Raw genomic sequence first — 17,180 nt, 5'->3', positions numbered from 1 at the left:
ATGATTGTCTTTACAGTGCTGAAAGGTATATTTGGTGTTTGAGTTTTTTATAACCTTCTCCTCATCTATGCCCTTCTCCATGCTCCTTGGTCTTCATGGTTGAATGCTTGACTGAAATTCACTATCTGAAGGAGAGTCCTCACAGATACAGTTGGATTTATTCTGAAATTAGGGTAAAAAACTATCAATGCACACATATAGGTAGTGTGTAATTAATGCCTGCAATTGTGTGCAATAAAACGAACACATTTGTGCACCAAATTAATTTAGGTTTCCCAAAACCAGGGGTTGTACTGATTTTACAATCCTGACTTTTGCATTTTCCATTCATGTTATTTACTTTGTTTTGTTTTGAATGTGTGGAGTAGGATTATATGATTTAGATCAGGTGTATAATAACTATATGAATTAATATATGGGAAATATCAGCTTCTATTTCAAAGTCTGCAAGTTTTACTTACTAAACCAAACTAACTAAACCAAAAGTGAAACCTAGGTTTCAGTACATTTCTTCTGCATTTCTTCTTACAGTTAAGACAGGACATCTAATACACCACATAGTCACACCCCAGGAAGTCCTGATGAATAAGAATGCTGAAATCACCTTCAGCATGACACTCATACACCAAGAGACAGCAAGTAACAAAACGACTGTCCCTTTCTGCAGAAAGTGCCGCCATTTTTGTCAACTACACTTATAATATTTTTAGAAGACTATTTTTCTTCATCGCTTCATTATAGCTAAAGACACTTTTCCTGCTTAGAGATTTTTTTTTACTTTCTGGAGACCACCTGTAGCATGGCTCTGAATGCAGCCGTGTTCCTCCTGCTGGCAGCCTGGATACGTCTGTCCCTGTGCTCAGGGATCCAGAAGTGTAGGGAAGTCGAGAAGGAGATCAAGGTCCTGGAGGCTCTTCCAGGTGGAGGATGGGACAACATTCGCAACCTGGACATGGGCCAGGTGATGGATCTCAGCTACTCCCTCTGCCAGACCACTGAGGACGGGTACCTGCTCCCAGACGAGGTCTTCATTATCCCCCAGAAGGAAAGCCGGGTGGAGCACAACTCGGAGATCATTGGGAACTGGCAGGACTACAGGAGCACGGAGGCAAGCTCCATCAATGCTGACGTGTCTTTCAAAAAGTTCCTCAACAGCAAGTTCTCCATCGAGAACAGGAGGGTGAAGACACATCAGGTGAAGGAGCAGTCAGTCACCAGCCGCCTGGAGGTAAAAGGATCCATCACTGAGAGACAGAGGCAGGGAGAGAGACAAGCACACAGAAAAGATAGAGACAGGGAGAGAGACAAGCACACAGAGAAAAGAAAGACAGGGAGAGAGACAAGCACAAAGGAGAAAAATATGGGAGAGAGACAAGCACACGGAGAAGAGAGAGACAGGGAGAGAAACAAGCACACAGGAGAGAAATATGGGAGAGAGACAAGCACACGGAGAAGAGAGAGAGAAACATAAAGACAAAAAATGTGAGAGTTGAGGACACAGTTAAGAGACAGAGAAACACAGATAGATTAAATAAGTGAGACATCCACAGAGTTAAAACACAAACATGTAATCAGTCAAAGAGTGAGACAGTCACAGTTAAGAGAGAGTAAAACATACAGAGACAGTTAATGTATATAGACAAGGTCATAAGTGACATAAGACAGGATAAGTGTCAGATAACAATACAGAGACAATGAGAGAGTCAAGGTCTCAGTAAAGACAAAGAAATAGAGAGAGACAATGAGTGAGGCAATAACACAGTGTAGGACACAGATTGAATATCAGCGACAAAAAGAGAAGAAGTAGACACTAAGGACTCTCATGTATACACGGATGTTTTTCATAGCAGTAATTAATACAATCTTTCCATCTCTTATATCAGGTCATGTTTTTTTAAAAAAACGTATTAATTCTAGACTCAGATGAAGCAAATTGGCTTTATTATTATGTCAACATTGCTACAATTTTATACAGATAAAATGTTTAAATTAAAAAAATTTAAAATGTTACTATACACGTTTTCATACAGCATAACAATAAATTACCTTTCAGCATACAATAAAGCTTCTTTCAGAATCTGGGGAAATGTGCAGTTGATTAATTGCTGCAATTGCAATTTATGTGTTTATTTGTTGCATAGTTTACATTCACTGCCACAAAGTGAGCAGACTCTTTATTGGAAACATTATGCAACAAAATGTTTTCTTATATATCTAAGACTATGTTTACAGTACTGAGAAAATAGGTTTGTCTGTATTATTGTGCATTTTAGACCTAAAATGAAATTAGATCTGCATGAATATCTTAATAAAGGATTAATATACTGTTACAAATTGGGGGTTACGAAACTGATGAAAATCAGGATTTGACCAAGCGGTTTAGTCAATCAGTGAAAGAATTATTCATAACCCCGGACTTGTAAGTGATTTCTAATCATATACCCGAGCAGCTGGTATAACTAGAGGCACGTGAATTCTTTATTATCTGGCACAGCTTTGTTCAAAGGAGTAATAATCCAGGCACACTTGGCTAAAACAAATATTTATTACAATAAACTACACTGTCACGAGAGCCGGGTCAGACTCCCGTGAAATGCATTGTTAAAGACACTATGCGTGACGGTATAATCTAGAAGTGTCTGGAGAATGACTTCTGGGAAGGCACAGCGAGGTAAGGTCGGGATGACAGACAGGGGACAGTGACTGAGGAGATCCTGTGTTTGGGGGGAGTGCAGGCAAACGAGTCAAAAGGAAGTCCAAAGGGGTAGTAAGGTGCACTCCAAAATCCAGATGCCGGGAGATCCATCCTAGACAATCAAAAACAGGAACAGGGAACTGGGACCAGGAACACGAAAGGTTAAAACAATGACGGGGCAAGGTGCTTCCAGCCCTGGACTCAGAGGTCAGGACGCCGTGATGAAGCCTATGCCCTCAGGCTTCTCCTGAGCCCAGTGATAGGTGGGCTTTTGGGCATCTGTCTTCCAAAGCTGAGCCCGGAACAACGGAGACACCGGGCTTAAATTAGGGAAAAGGGAATGAAACACAGATTAAACTAATTAAACTAAGAACAATACGGGAAGTAGGAGCTCTCACCTGGTGCTAGCTTCAAGTCCCAACTCCTCTGGACTCCTCTATCTTCTCTCTGCTCTCCTTGCTTCTTCTTCCTGCTTCTCCTCTCTCCCTCGTGCTCTAAAGGTGAACATATACTGTGTCTTTCTGCCCTGCTCCTTTGCAGTCATTAATCCACAACTTGCCTGGGTATACAAAGATAAACTTTACTATTGTTTCTTCTCAAGGGACCCCCAGACCTCAGCAGTCCTCTCTGCTTTGAAGTTAGAAGTTTTTACTCTTCCCAGTGTCACAAACTTTATCTTAAATCTTAAGAGACACTTCTCAAGTCACCCACAGCTGTAACAATACGATATCCTGATTAAACTATATAGCAGAATTACAAAAGATACATTGGTATTATTTAATTATCAAAATGATTCAACAGTAAATATCCTCATGTATACTAATCAGGTAAATGAAACCTAAGATTCTGTACCTGGTGGCACCTTGTTAAGCAGCAGTGACTTCAACTAAACATTTCCTGTAACTGCTTACTCTCTCACATTGGCTTTTAGGAATTTTGGCATTTTGTTCCTCACAGGATTGCTTCACGTTGGTGACAGTTGAAGATTTCCTTGCACAGCAGCTCAATGCCATAATAGTTCAATGGGGTTGAGGTCTGGATTTCGATTTTGACTTCTTGGAAATCTGCATGTATGTTTAGTCTGCACTTTCAGCTAAGCCTCAGCCAGTGTATGGATGACCTGACATTTTTCTCCCGAATTTGCTGATTTAATGCTGAACTCATGGTTCTGTCTGTCTACTGTAGGTCCTGAGGCAGTAAAGCAGACCCAATTCATGATACTTCCACTGTAATGCTTGATAGGCAGGCTGGGTTCTTCTGTTGGAAAGCATTGGGAAGTCATAGTTCTACAATTACAGACTGATGTATACATACACTTATTTCACATACATTCTGTGTTAGTAATGTTTTTCTTTCTGTAGATATTCATATTTGTTATTATAATGGCATTGCACAGTTACTGTAGGTCAGGGAGTAACTGATTTTTTGCTGCAGCAGAAATAAAAATATTCCGTTTCCACTATTTCTCTCTGTCTTTTCTTCTTCAGTTTCGTCACTTTCTGTACACCATCAAAGCTCATCCTAGGTTTGCCCTGGACCCACGGTTCAAGAGGCAGGTAATGGAAATCTCGGATGCCCTGGAGAACAATGAGACTAGGAATGCAGAATTCTTGTCCGAGATGCTGGTCCTGGAGTACGGAACGCATGTCGTGACCTCAGTGGACGTGGGGGCCAGCCTGGTCCATGAAGACTACCTCAAGAGCACCTTTGTCTCGGACACCAAGGTCTCTCAAAAGACTATCACCTTTTCCGCCCAGATCAGCTTCCTAAAGCTCTTCGATAATATCAGCCCGTCTTGGAAGAAGGTGGCTGAGACCACTGAATCCAAAATGTACGAGGGGAACATCACCTACTCTTTCACGGAGAGTCACGGCGGAGTGCCTTTCTACCCAGGCTTGTCTCTACAGCAGTGGGAGCAAAGTGTGGCCCAGAACCTGGTGGCCATCGACCGCTCTGGACTACCCCTGCCATTCCTCCTCAACAGCAACACCCTGCCTGACCTGTCTGTGGCCACCGTCCAACGTCTGACTCTGTCTGTGTTCAGTGCCATCGAGCGCTACTATACCATCAACACCCTCCCAGGATGCGTTGACCCCAACTCCCCAAACTTCAGTTTCCAGGCCAACTTAGACGACGGCTCCTGCAATGACACAGTGGCTATTCTCAGTTTCGGAGGAGTGTTCCAGCGCTGTACCGCCCTAACCCAGGATGGGGGCACCCTTTGCCCAGGCCTGGACCAGAAAAACCCCAAGACAGACTCCTTCTCCTGCCAGGCATTCTACAACACGACCCTCCTGCGCTCCGAGAACAAGGAACAAGGATACACTGTCTACGAGTGCCATCGGGAGTGCAAATCATGCTGGCTGGTCTTAACCTGCTGTAAAGACATCTGCAACAATGTCTACTACGTGCGGAGGGCAAACGTCGCCACATACTGGTGTTCTGCCAAAGGCAAGGTCCAAGAGTCCTCAGTCCTTTTTGGGGGTCTCTACAGTGATACCCTGAAGAATCCCATCACCAAATCGTTCGGCTGCCCCAGAGGCTTCCTCTCCTTCGCCCTGCTCTCTGATGGGCTGAAGATCTGTCTGAGCAGCGATTATCAAGTGGGTACCCACTACTCTACGCTCTTCGGCGGTTTTTTTAGCTGTGAGGCAGGGAATCCCCTGGCCAACGGCCAGCAGAAATGCCCCCCGGGGTTCGCCCAGCACTCCGTGTCGGTGAGCGACGGCTGCCAGGTGATGTACTGCGTCAGGGCGGGGGTCTTCAATGACGCGGAGCTCCCTCCCGCTCGCCTGCCCCCCTTCACCCGGCCCCCCCTCCTCGGCAACGATACAGTCCTCGAGGACAGGTCTGCAGGGCGACTGAGCTGGAGGATGGGAACCCGGGGGGATGTCCAGTGGGTGATGGAGGAGCCGCAGTCACCCCATGCCTCGGCTCAGAGGGTGGGGTTGGGCAGTGTGGGGAGGCTTGCCATCGCAGCGATGGTGTCCCTGTCCCTGTTCCTGACCCTGACCGCTGTGTAGCAGGACAGGGGTGGGAGGGCAGAGCAGACAGGGAGGAGAGAGGAGAATATTCCCCAGCCAAGTAACATCACATCCCTCACACACACAAGCACACACAATAGGACATGAATAGTACAGAATAAAGGTGGTGGTTATTCATCTGGGGTTTGTATTCCTGCATTCTAAATAAGTAAGAAAGCATTGCTTATTAAGAACTATGAATTACTAGCTTATATTAATTTTGGAGGAATATTCTTCTCTACTTATACTTTTGGTGACATGAAAATGTGCAACATTGAAGTGAGTTCCTATATGGGAATACCTCTCAATATTATAGTACTTATATTTTCCCTTTACATTAATTTAATTCTTTTTAACATTTTCACCAAATTTATTATTGGTTTCTATGAGACTTAAAGCACAAACTGTTAGACCTTTCTGTTTTAAAATCATTATTATGGTTTGGGAGAGTGTTTGGGTTGAAATTTCTCATTTCTGGCTTTTGTATGTATCACAGTGTTCTAATCGATTATGTAATGTCAGACTGCTCCACTTAATAAATGACAAAAAGAATAACTGTGGATGGCGATTGGCTCTTATTTGAAACAAAACAGTTGTGGTTCTGGAAATGTCAGTGTGTTTGGAGGCTATTCTTTTCAGATCAGTGGTAAACACTCCTTTCTCCTTTAGACAACCCTTGTTCTATCACTCTGCTATCTCCCATCAACCAATAAGAGGATTTAATAGCTTCTCCCCTTTGTCTTACTGTGATTTTGGCTGTGGGAGTTTTAATGTTCTTCTCCTGCTTCCGACATTCTGCTGGTTTTAGTTTTCATGTTTTATTTACCTGTATACTTCTATTTTCTTCTTTTTTGCCATTACTAAATCTCTGCATTCACCACTTACTGCAGTTGTATTATTGTTTTCTATTTTTCTTCAATACGTATGATGTCTCTGATTTCTTTTCTAGAATTGATTACTCCAACGCCCTACTAGCTGGAGTGTCTACTGTAAGTTAAAGAAACTACAGTAATCCGGGAAGTCGGAATCCTGATCAGGTCACATTCAAGTGATCCCTTATATACTTTCCTGGAGTCCTTGCACTTGCTTCCTATCAGGTTTCATTCAACTTTAAAATCTGCATGCTCACCTATAAGGCTCTGCATGACTTGGCAGCTCAGTACTTGTCTGAGTTACTATTGTCCTGCTCCCCAACTCGCAACATTTCTACATCTGACTCTGGTCTCCTATCTGTCCCCCAAGCCTGTCTACACTCTGGGTGACAGGGCCTTCTGCATTGTCCCAAAGCTCTGGAGTTCTCTCCCTAAGGATATCAGAGTGTCAAATACCTTGAACACTGTCAAATCCAGACTCAAAACCTGCTGCTTAAGAAAGGCTCTGATTTAACTAGTATTTCCCTCTGCCCCTTGCATCATCTACTGCATTCTGAACCCTCATTTGTAATTGTACTAATGTTATTAGCTCCCTTTCATGTTAATTTGTTTTGTCTTATTATTCTAAAGTGCTTTGAGAAGCTACTTTCAATGCTCCTTTTGCAATAAAAAATGTAAAACAAGGTTAATTATAATTTTGTATTCCTGAGTCTTGAGTATGCAGCCTCTTTGTCCTTCTACTTTATAAAGAAACCTACTGAATTGCCTGTTAAAGACCTTCCTTGATCCATTCATTTGGTAGAACTCTTGTCCTGTAGAAATACAATTATTAGTTGCATTAAATTCACCTAAAAGTTCATCAAACTGACATCAGAGCCATTTTTCCCCTAAGAAAATTTATCTACCAGTATGTTCTTGGACTTTGGGAGGAAACCAGACATCCCTGGTTTAGAATTGATCCCAGAGACAGCAATGATAACCACGGTGCCTCCAAGAATCAACTTACACATCAATTCACATACAACTGTGTCACAAAGGACTCCATTAAATGTGTCAATTACAGATGTAGCCATTCAAAATGCACGGTGAAACCTGTACTGCGGGATTTGAGTTTCAGGCTACCATAGTACGTGATTTGCTGGCCAAAATGATCAAGATCGACAGGTGGCACTTGTGGTGTATTAGTTGTTAGTGAAACGATTGCTTCATTTAATCTCTCTACTCTGCATGTTTAAATCCGCTTAATATGGAATATTAATATGATATTTTAAAACTAAAGGGAAAACATGGTAGCTGAGAATAAAAATAACGGGAACTTAATGTCTCTGAACATCATAAAAAATATTAATTTAGGAATATAAATATATTATACAAACTTTTTATGGCTGGTAGTGGTAATTTAAACAAAACATATACAACATTTTTCCAGTTTCTTCATAAATATTTTATACATCAAAGTCGTTCACTCAATCATGTACTGTGGTTATTTTGGAAAAGTTTTGTAGTGTTTGTTTTGACTATATTACGTTTCTATACTTCATAAAAAGCTATAATGTTTTAATCTTTTCTATGAAAACTTGCACTCGTTATCGCAGTAAAAAACGGTTTACTTTTTAGAATCCACTTAATAGGGAATATAATATGGAATTGCGTGTCTAAAGTTTGAGAAATTAAAGTTATTGAGAAATTGATAACAATATTAATTAAAGGATCTAAACATCAAATATTTATAGGAACAAGTAATAGGTTTAATCCATGCTATGCACACCTATGCATGACACAGCTACCCACCTGAACTAAAATATTCATATAGCTCTAAGTATTACCGTAGTTCACTTTCTTTGTAAACATCTGCATCAATTTGACTCATTCACTTGTGATTACTTTGAAAACATTTTGCTTGTCCTTTTCAGTTATAGTTTAAGCTTCCAAGTGGCGTTTTGGTACAATGGCTTTGGTGCTTGCCTTGCATTCTGGAAGCCCATGTTTGATTCCCTTCTTTGTTATCTCTAAATATCACAACGTGTTCAAAGCTATATTAATTATATTAACAACATGAATGGGCAAACGTGGATACTGTCAACAGTTCAACTGTTTAGTTTAGTTTAGTTTAGTTCAAGTCAATTCAACATACTCTATTCATTCAAGCGGGGCAATTACAGGTAGGTCTTTACAACAGGCTTTAAAATAAAAATGTATATAATTATAATGAAAATCAAGAACAACAAAATGGTATTAAAAAGATTGCTGAAACTGAACTATAATAACATATCTGATCATTTCAAACAATATGAATTTATTAAGAACGGCTAAAAATTTCAAACTGATTGTATTTTGTTCAGGGATGATACAATGATATGAATGATATATATATTATGAATGATATTAATTTAAGTAAATATAATATATGTCTATTTCTCAAAGTTTCACTTTCTTTGTAAACATCTGCATCAATTTGACTCATTCACTCATGATTACTTTGGAAACATATTGCTTGTCCTTTTCGGTTATAGCCTACGCTTCCAAGTGGCGCGTCGGTACAATGGCTTCAGTGCTTGCTTCGCATTCTGGAAGCCTGTGTTTGATTCTTGCTCAGGGCACAAGCTCTCCTTTAACCAATAAACATTCCTTCTTTTCAAAGTTAAATTATATTAACAACACGAATGGGCAAACATGAACACTGTCAACAGTGGGAGTAAAAACCAGTTCAACTGCTTTAATGCAAGTCAATTCAACATAACTTATTCCATCAAGTGCGGCAATTAAAGACACGCCTTTACAACAAGCCTTAAAACTAAATTATATATATTATAATTATAATTCGTAAATAACAAAACAGTATTACAAAGACTACTGAAACTGAGCTATAATAATGTATCTGATAATAATTAACAATATGAATTTATTAAGAACAATTAATAATTTCAAACTGCTTGTATTTTGAAATTGTATTTTATTGGGGTAATTTTCTTTTTTCACAACCTTCTCTTTCTTGTTAAAATGCCTGTTTGTGAGACAGAGTGTTCCAGACCTCTCGTTAATTTGTGAAACTCCTTCTGTATTTCCTGTTTTCACACAGATGAGAATAAACTACATATGTAAATCTTTTCTCAGGCGGAAAGATGTCTTGTGCTCAATAGCTCTTTCACCACAGTACTCATTATGTTACATTTGTAAGCATCAGTTGAAACATTCTGAAGTCTGTCAAAATTGTAAAAAATGTAACCAAATAGTGTAGGTGAAACTGCTACATGTCCTGGATAAAGTGGTTAGAAAATTGATAGACTGGTGGATTTACACTTGTAAAAATGTTCCAAGTTTAATGTGATACAGAAGATATTAAGAATATTAATAATGAATGACCTTAGATGATCTGTAAGCTGAAGAGTTATAGAGGCGACACATTGAGTCTTTTTTTCACCTTTGAATTACCTTTTACGTATTCCATTGCAGCCACTTTATGTAACACAGCTCCATCCTTCTTTAACAAACATTTTATTTGTCACCAAGGCTAGGACTGTTACACCCCGCTGTGTTTGTTATGTAGAATGCTGACGCAGCTACCTACCTACCTGACGTAGCTTTGGATCACTTTACAACCATTTTTATTTTCTTTGTGATGCAACTTTGAAGTGCAATGGCAAATTTAACCAATTGTGAATAAAACAATGTTGTCAATTGTAATTATTATGATGTTTACATTAACATTTTTATTAATTTGATATATTGCAGTATATTTATTTGACAGTCACGATCGCTTAAGCATACTGGGGAGTATCAGATGTCAAGGAGACAGCCCACCACCACCCTGGACAGACTGACTGTGTTACGGGTAATTGTGGTGTCCATCGTGGCTTTCAGTTTAGAGCATTTTACTCTGCGCCCGACTTTGGAGCAGTTTGCGAAATGTCGCAAGACAGATGTTTTATTTATAGTGGGTTTTAGTCTCTCGGCTTACTGGGGACATATCAGATGTTAAACTGAGAAAGGGAGACACCCCCATGCCCCAGACAGAAAAAGGTGATAAAAATCCATTCAAGAGGGTGCAGTGTGTTAACACAAACTCTACCAGAGCTTCTTGTGAGAGCAAGATGACTTTCTGCTCAAATTACGTGAGAGCTACAGTACAGTCAGATAGATTTTAAATACTTTAAACAACACTAGCTGTTTGTCAAATTCACCTACTTTGCACAGTACACAACTTCTAAAAAGGTACCTTCTTCTCTCATGCAAACTCTTCAAAGGTTAAACTAATTACAAAGTAGGTATATTTTATAAAAGCAAGATTGCGCTGTTGAAAATATAAAAAAGTTTATTACTATACTGTAGCTTGTGAACATGACGTGCCTCTTTTAGGTTTGCACCCACATACAAAAAACCTAAAGGTAAGTTCTGTTAGCTGAAAATAAAAACTGTGGTATGACATAATACATACCTAATGTACACACAGTAGATGTTAGTGATAGCTAAATATAAAAAAGTACACAACAGTATTCCACCTTCTTCATAAATATTTTATGCATCAAAGTCTTTAACTTGGTGACTTGCAGTGGGTTAAGATTTTAATGTGCTTGTTCTAACATTATAAGGTTTATATACTGTACTTCATAAAAAGTTAGAACATTTTATCCCTTTCTAAGAATATGTAGTAAGAACACCACTTGCTGTAATTATAAAAAAAAGTTGTACTGATTTAATACCACTTGATAGTAATATTAATATAGAATTGTGTAACTAAGCAGGTAAAATATCACAAGTGGATGTCGTACACCCCTCAAGTACACGCTGGATACACGCACAGTGCTCAATCCACCTACCTACACCCTTGCACGTTCACAAGCTACAGTATAATAATAAATTCTTCTTTTATATATCCAACTGAGCAATCTTGCTTTTATAAAATATACCTACTTTTTTAGTTTCATGTTTAATGTGCTGTAATACAAAGTTTGAAATTAATAAAAGTCTAAACAGTATACAATTTAAATTCTGTAATTGGAATAAGATTGTCCCTCAGCATTGACCAGGATTCAAAACCAGGCATTTTCTGGCAACAGCCCAAATGCTCCACATGCCACATTAAGCTTTCACTGCTCCACCTGGCGGTTTTACAAAGAACTGTAGTCCTATCTTTAAAAAAACTGCGGTATAATGCATCCCCTGTGCAGGATGAATGGCTGGATCTGTACATCATTCAATCAACACCATTCCTACTGTCAAGCATGCAGACTGAGCCCAACGATAATATGCTTCTCATCAACAGGGAGTGGAAAGTCAAAACTGAAATAAACATAGACGGAGCCTAATACTGCAGAGTCTTAGTGGCCTAAGAGTAAGGAAATGAGTCCTTGAGTGGTCCAGTAAATGAGTCCTTGAGTGGTCCAGTCAAAGTACTGACCTGAAATCTGTTGAGAATCTTTTTTAAAGAGTTGAATACCGCTGTCCATAGGTGATCCACAGGCAGCTTGAGTGAGCCTGAGCCAATCTTTTAGGAACAATGGGAAGAAATTGCACCACATTGGCATGAAAAAGTTGGTAGAGACTCAAAAGTAATTGCTCTAATTGCTGCCACTAAATATTCACGGGCAGGTCTGAATACTTATGCAATCAACATATTTCAGTATTTCAGTTTTTTAACTTTAGTTTTTTCCTATTTACAGAAACTTATGTTAGCAGTCTTCTGTTTGAATATGCAGGTTTTGAATAAACCTTTAAAACCTTTTGATCTTTAAAAACGTATCTGCGTCATTTTGTAATTTCACAAAATCGGATGCCATTTAAAACCTTTGTGAGGGACCATTTATTTTATTTTTGCATGATGCTGAAGTTTCATAGTTCTCTTAAAGGGTTTTTGGTAGTTAACCTGTTCTTTTTCTTTACAGGTTATAAATTGTCTGTCCCCTTAACCATTGCTATTTGCAATGAATTCTCATTTGTCTTAGTATCAAGTAACAGGTAGTATATTTTAATAACATTTTCTACTAAATTATCCATGGCAAGAATTATAACACTCTCTAGTTGCTCAGATGTACTATATAAATAATAAAGACCCTGGTGTCACATCATTTCCATCTTCTAGACAATCTGGGGAAGCTATTAAAAAAAGCTAAATTTTATGTGGGTAAAAACACTAGTAAGGTCTTATTTAGAATATTGTGTAAAATTTTGTTTAAAACATTATAGAAAAGACTCTGGTACTCTGGAATGACTCCAGAGAACAGAAACCAGATGCATTCTTGATCTTAAGGGACTAAGTATCCTTCACTTACAGGTTAAATTAACTACACATTATCTTGAACAGAGAAGAGCATGAGAAGACCTGATCCAAATTCTCAAAACCTGCAAGGGTATTGAGAAAGTCAACCCAGAGGATTGCTTCAGAATCAGCAGAGAACCAAGAACCAGAGGACATGCATGGAAACTATGTAGAAGTGAATGTAATTGTGACACTGGAGGCGTTTCTTTACACAAAGGGTTGTGGATGTATGGAACAAGCTGCCCAGTCATGGTATTGAAGACAATGCCCTGGATCCTTTCAAGAAACAGCAGAATGAGAGGCTTTCATCAATGAACTACTAATGACCAAGGCTCTATAACGTGTACAACGTGTACACCTAATAGAGAGAAGTGAACTCCTCTTCATTCAAAACCATCTGCACCAGAACTAAAAGATACCGTATGAGCATCCTTCAGCGCACTCCACAATCACATCAAAACTCCACAGTGCTGCCTGAGCATCATGCTGCTGTCACCTCCCTGTGGTCCCTATCAGAACTTCATGGACTGAATGGCCTCTCATTTATATTTGCTCTTATCTTCTAAAGGATGCTTCATATTGTCCTATGTGGTATGTTATTATTTGTAACCGAGATTACACTTTGTATAATCAATGATTACACTTTGCGTTTTGCATTTCTGTCCTTTCAGTTTTCCATTATGATACTTTGAGTAATTCTAGCAGAAAGATACACAACACCATTCAGTGCATCAGTCTACAATGAACAGCACACTTTCACTCCCACAGATTTCAAGCTTATTTGTTCACAGAAGCTGTGACTAAATCGCAAAGAGAGAAAGGACAATTAATTGATTTCAGATTAACACCTGGACATAAGTGAACTGATCAGAACTGTAAAGCTCTCACTTATGGCTTCACAAAGGGTAACGTATGGCCAGGACAGGCAAGTCAAAAACAGATACTGTATTATAATGCCAAGAACATTGTCAAGGTCTTGATTAAATACCAAAGAGAGTATTGCAGAATAGAAGTGAGGACAACGTCAAACTTTCAGTGACATATGTCAACTATCTGGGCTACAGCAGAGCACGTCGCAAGTTCTCTCCTCGCTGCCCCGCTGGGAACACTGTGACAAGCTGCCTGTCTTCCTGTCTGCCTCACGCCTGGATCTAAAGATAAAGAGGAGATGGCATGACCAGTCCCATCGTGCCCCAGAACTGGACAAGTCTCATCACCCTGCTATAAAATGTCAAGGAGGGGATGGATGTGAAGGTCGTGCAAGCAGCATGTGGCCAAAATATAGAACAATTTCCTAATGCAGCCACTCAGATTGCTCAGAAAAACTGGTTACCACCTCAAGGGGACTTCAGTGCGCGACGGTACACTGGCCAAAGAAGATCGATATGTGGCACTGGTGGTGCGTTAGATGTGAGTGAAAACTTAAGCTTCATTTCATCTGTCCTCCTACTTCTGGGAGTATTTTGGAATAAACCTACACATGCTGACCCAATATGCAATATTAATATGAAATAATGGAACTAAAGGGAAATTTTGGTAGATGAAAATAAAAAAGAAGTTTCTGAACATCATTAACATTATCCATTCATGAATATAATGGTATGTATTTAAGTGGTCCAGGTAGGGTATTACACTTTCTTCCCGAACTTCTGCATTGACTTCTTTAACGGTCATTTATGGTTATTTGGAAACGTTTTGAGGTGCTCATTTTGACTACATTTTGTTGTCGGGATTGTTGCAATGGAAAATCATCTAAACTCTTGCATCCCACCTTAAGCATTCTGAGTGACTACATCTGTACAGCCTGTGCATTCTAATCCATTCACCTGCCTTCTTTGTCATTGAATTGCATTTCCTATGTCCAATTTTGGATACAACAAGAGTCTTTGCATATCGATATTGTTTCAGCTGCATCCCTCACTTACCACAGAGGCCCAAGCTGATCTGTCAAGGCATCAAAAAGTTAATTAGAATTTTTAACAACACTTTACACTTATAATATGCCTTGCTGCTACAGTCAGATGTAGACCAAACTTTCATGATACACCATCTCCCTCACAACTGAAGAAGGCTCCACAGCCAAAATGTTGTTTCATTTCTTTTCCTTTCAGTGTGGAATAATCCTACACATGCTGACGCAGCTACCTACTTGAACTTCTTCAACTCATACAATGTGTTTTAATGACGCACATAAGCATTTGTGAGTTCAAAGGGTTTCAGGTTTATATATGAGGTTTATATTATTTCTCTGCTACTGTATGTATTTTCACACCAGCAGAGGGGTATTTCATGTTTAAACACATTAGTGCAATTGTGTAAGTTTACGTCGTTTGTTTTTTCATTGTAAAATTGAGTGCTAAATTGATATTCTTTCGAAACTACACCCTTGGTTTTTAGTGGTGTGTGCTCCAGACCAAAAAGAAAAAGAAATAGACTCAAGATAGTATATCACTGTCTCTGACCCTGTAAATAAAGTTCTCTCTGTGTTTCCAGTTACATCTGTAAACGTGTGTTACTGTCGTTCTTTAACAGGAAGTACGGGGTTACAGAGCCACCGGCTACCACTGCATTATAAAACTACAGTTTACCGGCTTGATAAAAGCCGACCGCTTTTTAAATTTTGTTTTCATTTAGAAAAAAAAAAACATATATAAGAAAAAAACTCTTCATGCTTTTGGTATTATGGCAGTAGTCAGCGTCTTTGTTGATATCAAGGATTCATGCAGCTCGCTGTTTCTTTCAAGAAACGTCTGGGTGAGGTCCCTTAGATCAGAATAATAAAACAAAGAATGGCCTCCCCTCTCTTGTGCTGACTTGGGTTCTCATTTTCTTAACCAGCGGCCCCTGATCAGTTCCCACGTGTGTCTGTACAACACTTACTGATAAACTATAAGAGCTCTTTAGACAGATTCTTGGGAGCAATGATTTTAATTTAAGTTTCACCTGAATCCTGCTCACATTGTTTCCTGAAAATGGAAAGAAGGCGCGTGAGGTCCTGTCCTTAATTATGAACTCCGTCGGACGGAAGGGGGTTGGAATAGTGGTTTAGTTTGCGAATTTGCGACTTCATCGAGTAGCATCCCCACTCCCAGTGTACAGTCACGAAGAAATATCTAATAGTTTAATTTATGACACGTATATAACAGCACGAACGGGACGTTTTAGATACCATTTATTTTCGGTTTCAAAATGTTGGATATAGATTAGTGGATTCTCGTTTGTCCAGTATAGCTTTCACCTCGTAGTCTCTGAATTGGAATTCTTCAACCTGCCACATGGGGGAAGCACCACATAAATAATGAAAATCTGCTGAACCGCTTCGGCGGCGGGAATTGTTGTAAAGACTTCTGCGTTATCCGCGTACCGTATAGGGGATGTAGCTCAGTGGTAGAGCGCATGCTTCGCATGTATGAGGCCCCGGGTTCAATCCCCGGCATCTCCATTAGCTTTTTTTTTTTTTCATTCAAATGCAATTATGACACAATTAGCCATGATTTTTAAATTAATTCTCAAGAACTGTGTTCATCTTTATCATTCTCTTAGTCAAATAAAAATGACAGCACAAAATTTACTCTTTATTAAAACCACACAACTTAAACTGAATCGACAGCTGACACAAATAAGATCCAAGACTATAAATATAGACTATATATATTTTATATAGAATGAGTACGAGATCATGGGTTGTGGCCAGAAGGAATATAACATCTAATTTTAAATATATGTATAGACTTGGGAAGAGCCAACCGGAATATTGTCATCTCCAGCTTTCACGTCACGTCCGACAGTCCAAACCCAAAAGTCTAGTAGTCTTGTTTGGAGCCTTTCTGATCTTGGGTCATTGTGATTCCCCCCAATGTATTACCTGCTATAGAGCTAAAATGTAACTGCGCTGCACAGTAATACAGTACCTTCGTGTAGCCTCGGCAGGGCGAGATGGGCGGGGCGTTACGAGCCTGCGGGAAGGGGGAGGGCAGACGGGCGTGGCGTCTCCGAGACGCGATTGGCTGCCCTTGGGAACTACGTGGGGGCGTGGCGAGTACCCGGACGCAGAGCCGCTCGGTCTTACACAAACACTGAAGCGCTCAGCAATGGGCACCGAGATTTGGAGCAAATAGCGCAGAAACGTGGAAGAAATGGCCTGCCCGCATTCGTGATGGTTGAATCATGATCACGGGGCTTTGCTTTGCTCTGCTCCCGTCTCCTTGCCCTCGGACGGTTTGTGAAGCCACGCGTGGAAATTCTGCACTGAAAAGCCCACACCAGTAAGTTCCTATCGGACACTGCTAGCTCGTGATTCCGGACTCGACAGTCGCCCTTGCTGTGGGACGCAC

General features: G+C 39.9%; 1 protein-coding gene and 1 non-coding gene across 2 annotated transcripts; both read left to right on the top strand.

Annotated features, from left to right (window-relative positions):
* The first annotated feature begins 799 nt into the window (after positions 1-799).
* Positions 800-5,718, top strand: LOC148832032 (macrophage-expressed gene 1 protein-like). The gene is made up of 2 exons (XM_088919112.1): positions 800-1,228; positions 4,183-5,718. Exons 1-2 carry the CDS (start codon positions 800-802, stop codon positions 5,716-5,718), a joined length of 1,965 nt encoding a protein of 654 aa, XP_088775238.1.
* Positions 5,719-16,216: 10,498 nt separating this feature from the next.
* trnaa-cgc (transfer RNA alanine (anticodon CGC)) lies at positions 16,217-16,288 on the top strand. The gene has a single exon. It is a non-coding gene; the product is annotated as a tRNA-Ala (tRNA).
* The last annotated feature ends 892 nt before the right edge of the window (positions 16,289-17,180 follow it).

This window comes from Atractosteus spatula, chromosome 6, assembly GCF_055471065.1.
Source record: "Atractosteus spatula isolate fAtrSpa1 chromosome 6, fAtrSpa1.hap1, whole genome shotgun sequence".
NCBI lineage: Eukaryota > Metazoa > Chordata > Actinopteri > Semionotiformes > Lepisosteidae > Atractosteus > Atractosteus spatula.
This window is presented reverse-complemented; position numbering and strand designations above follow the sequence as displayed.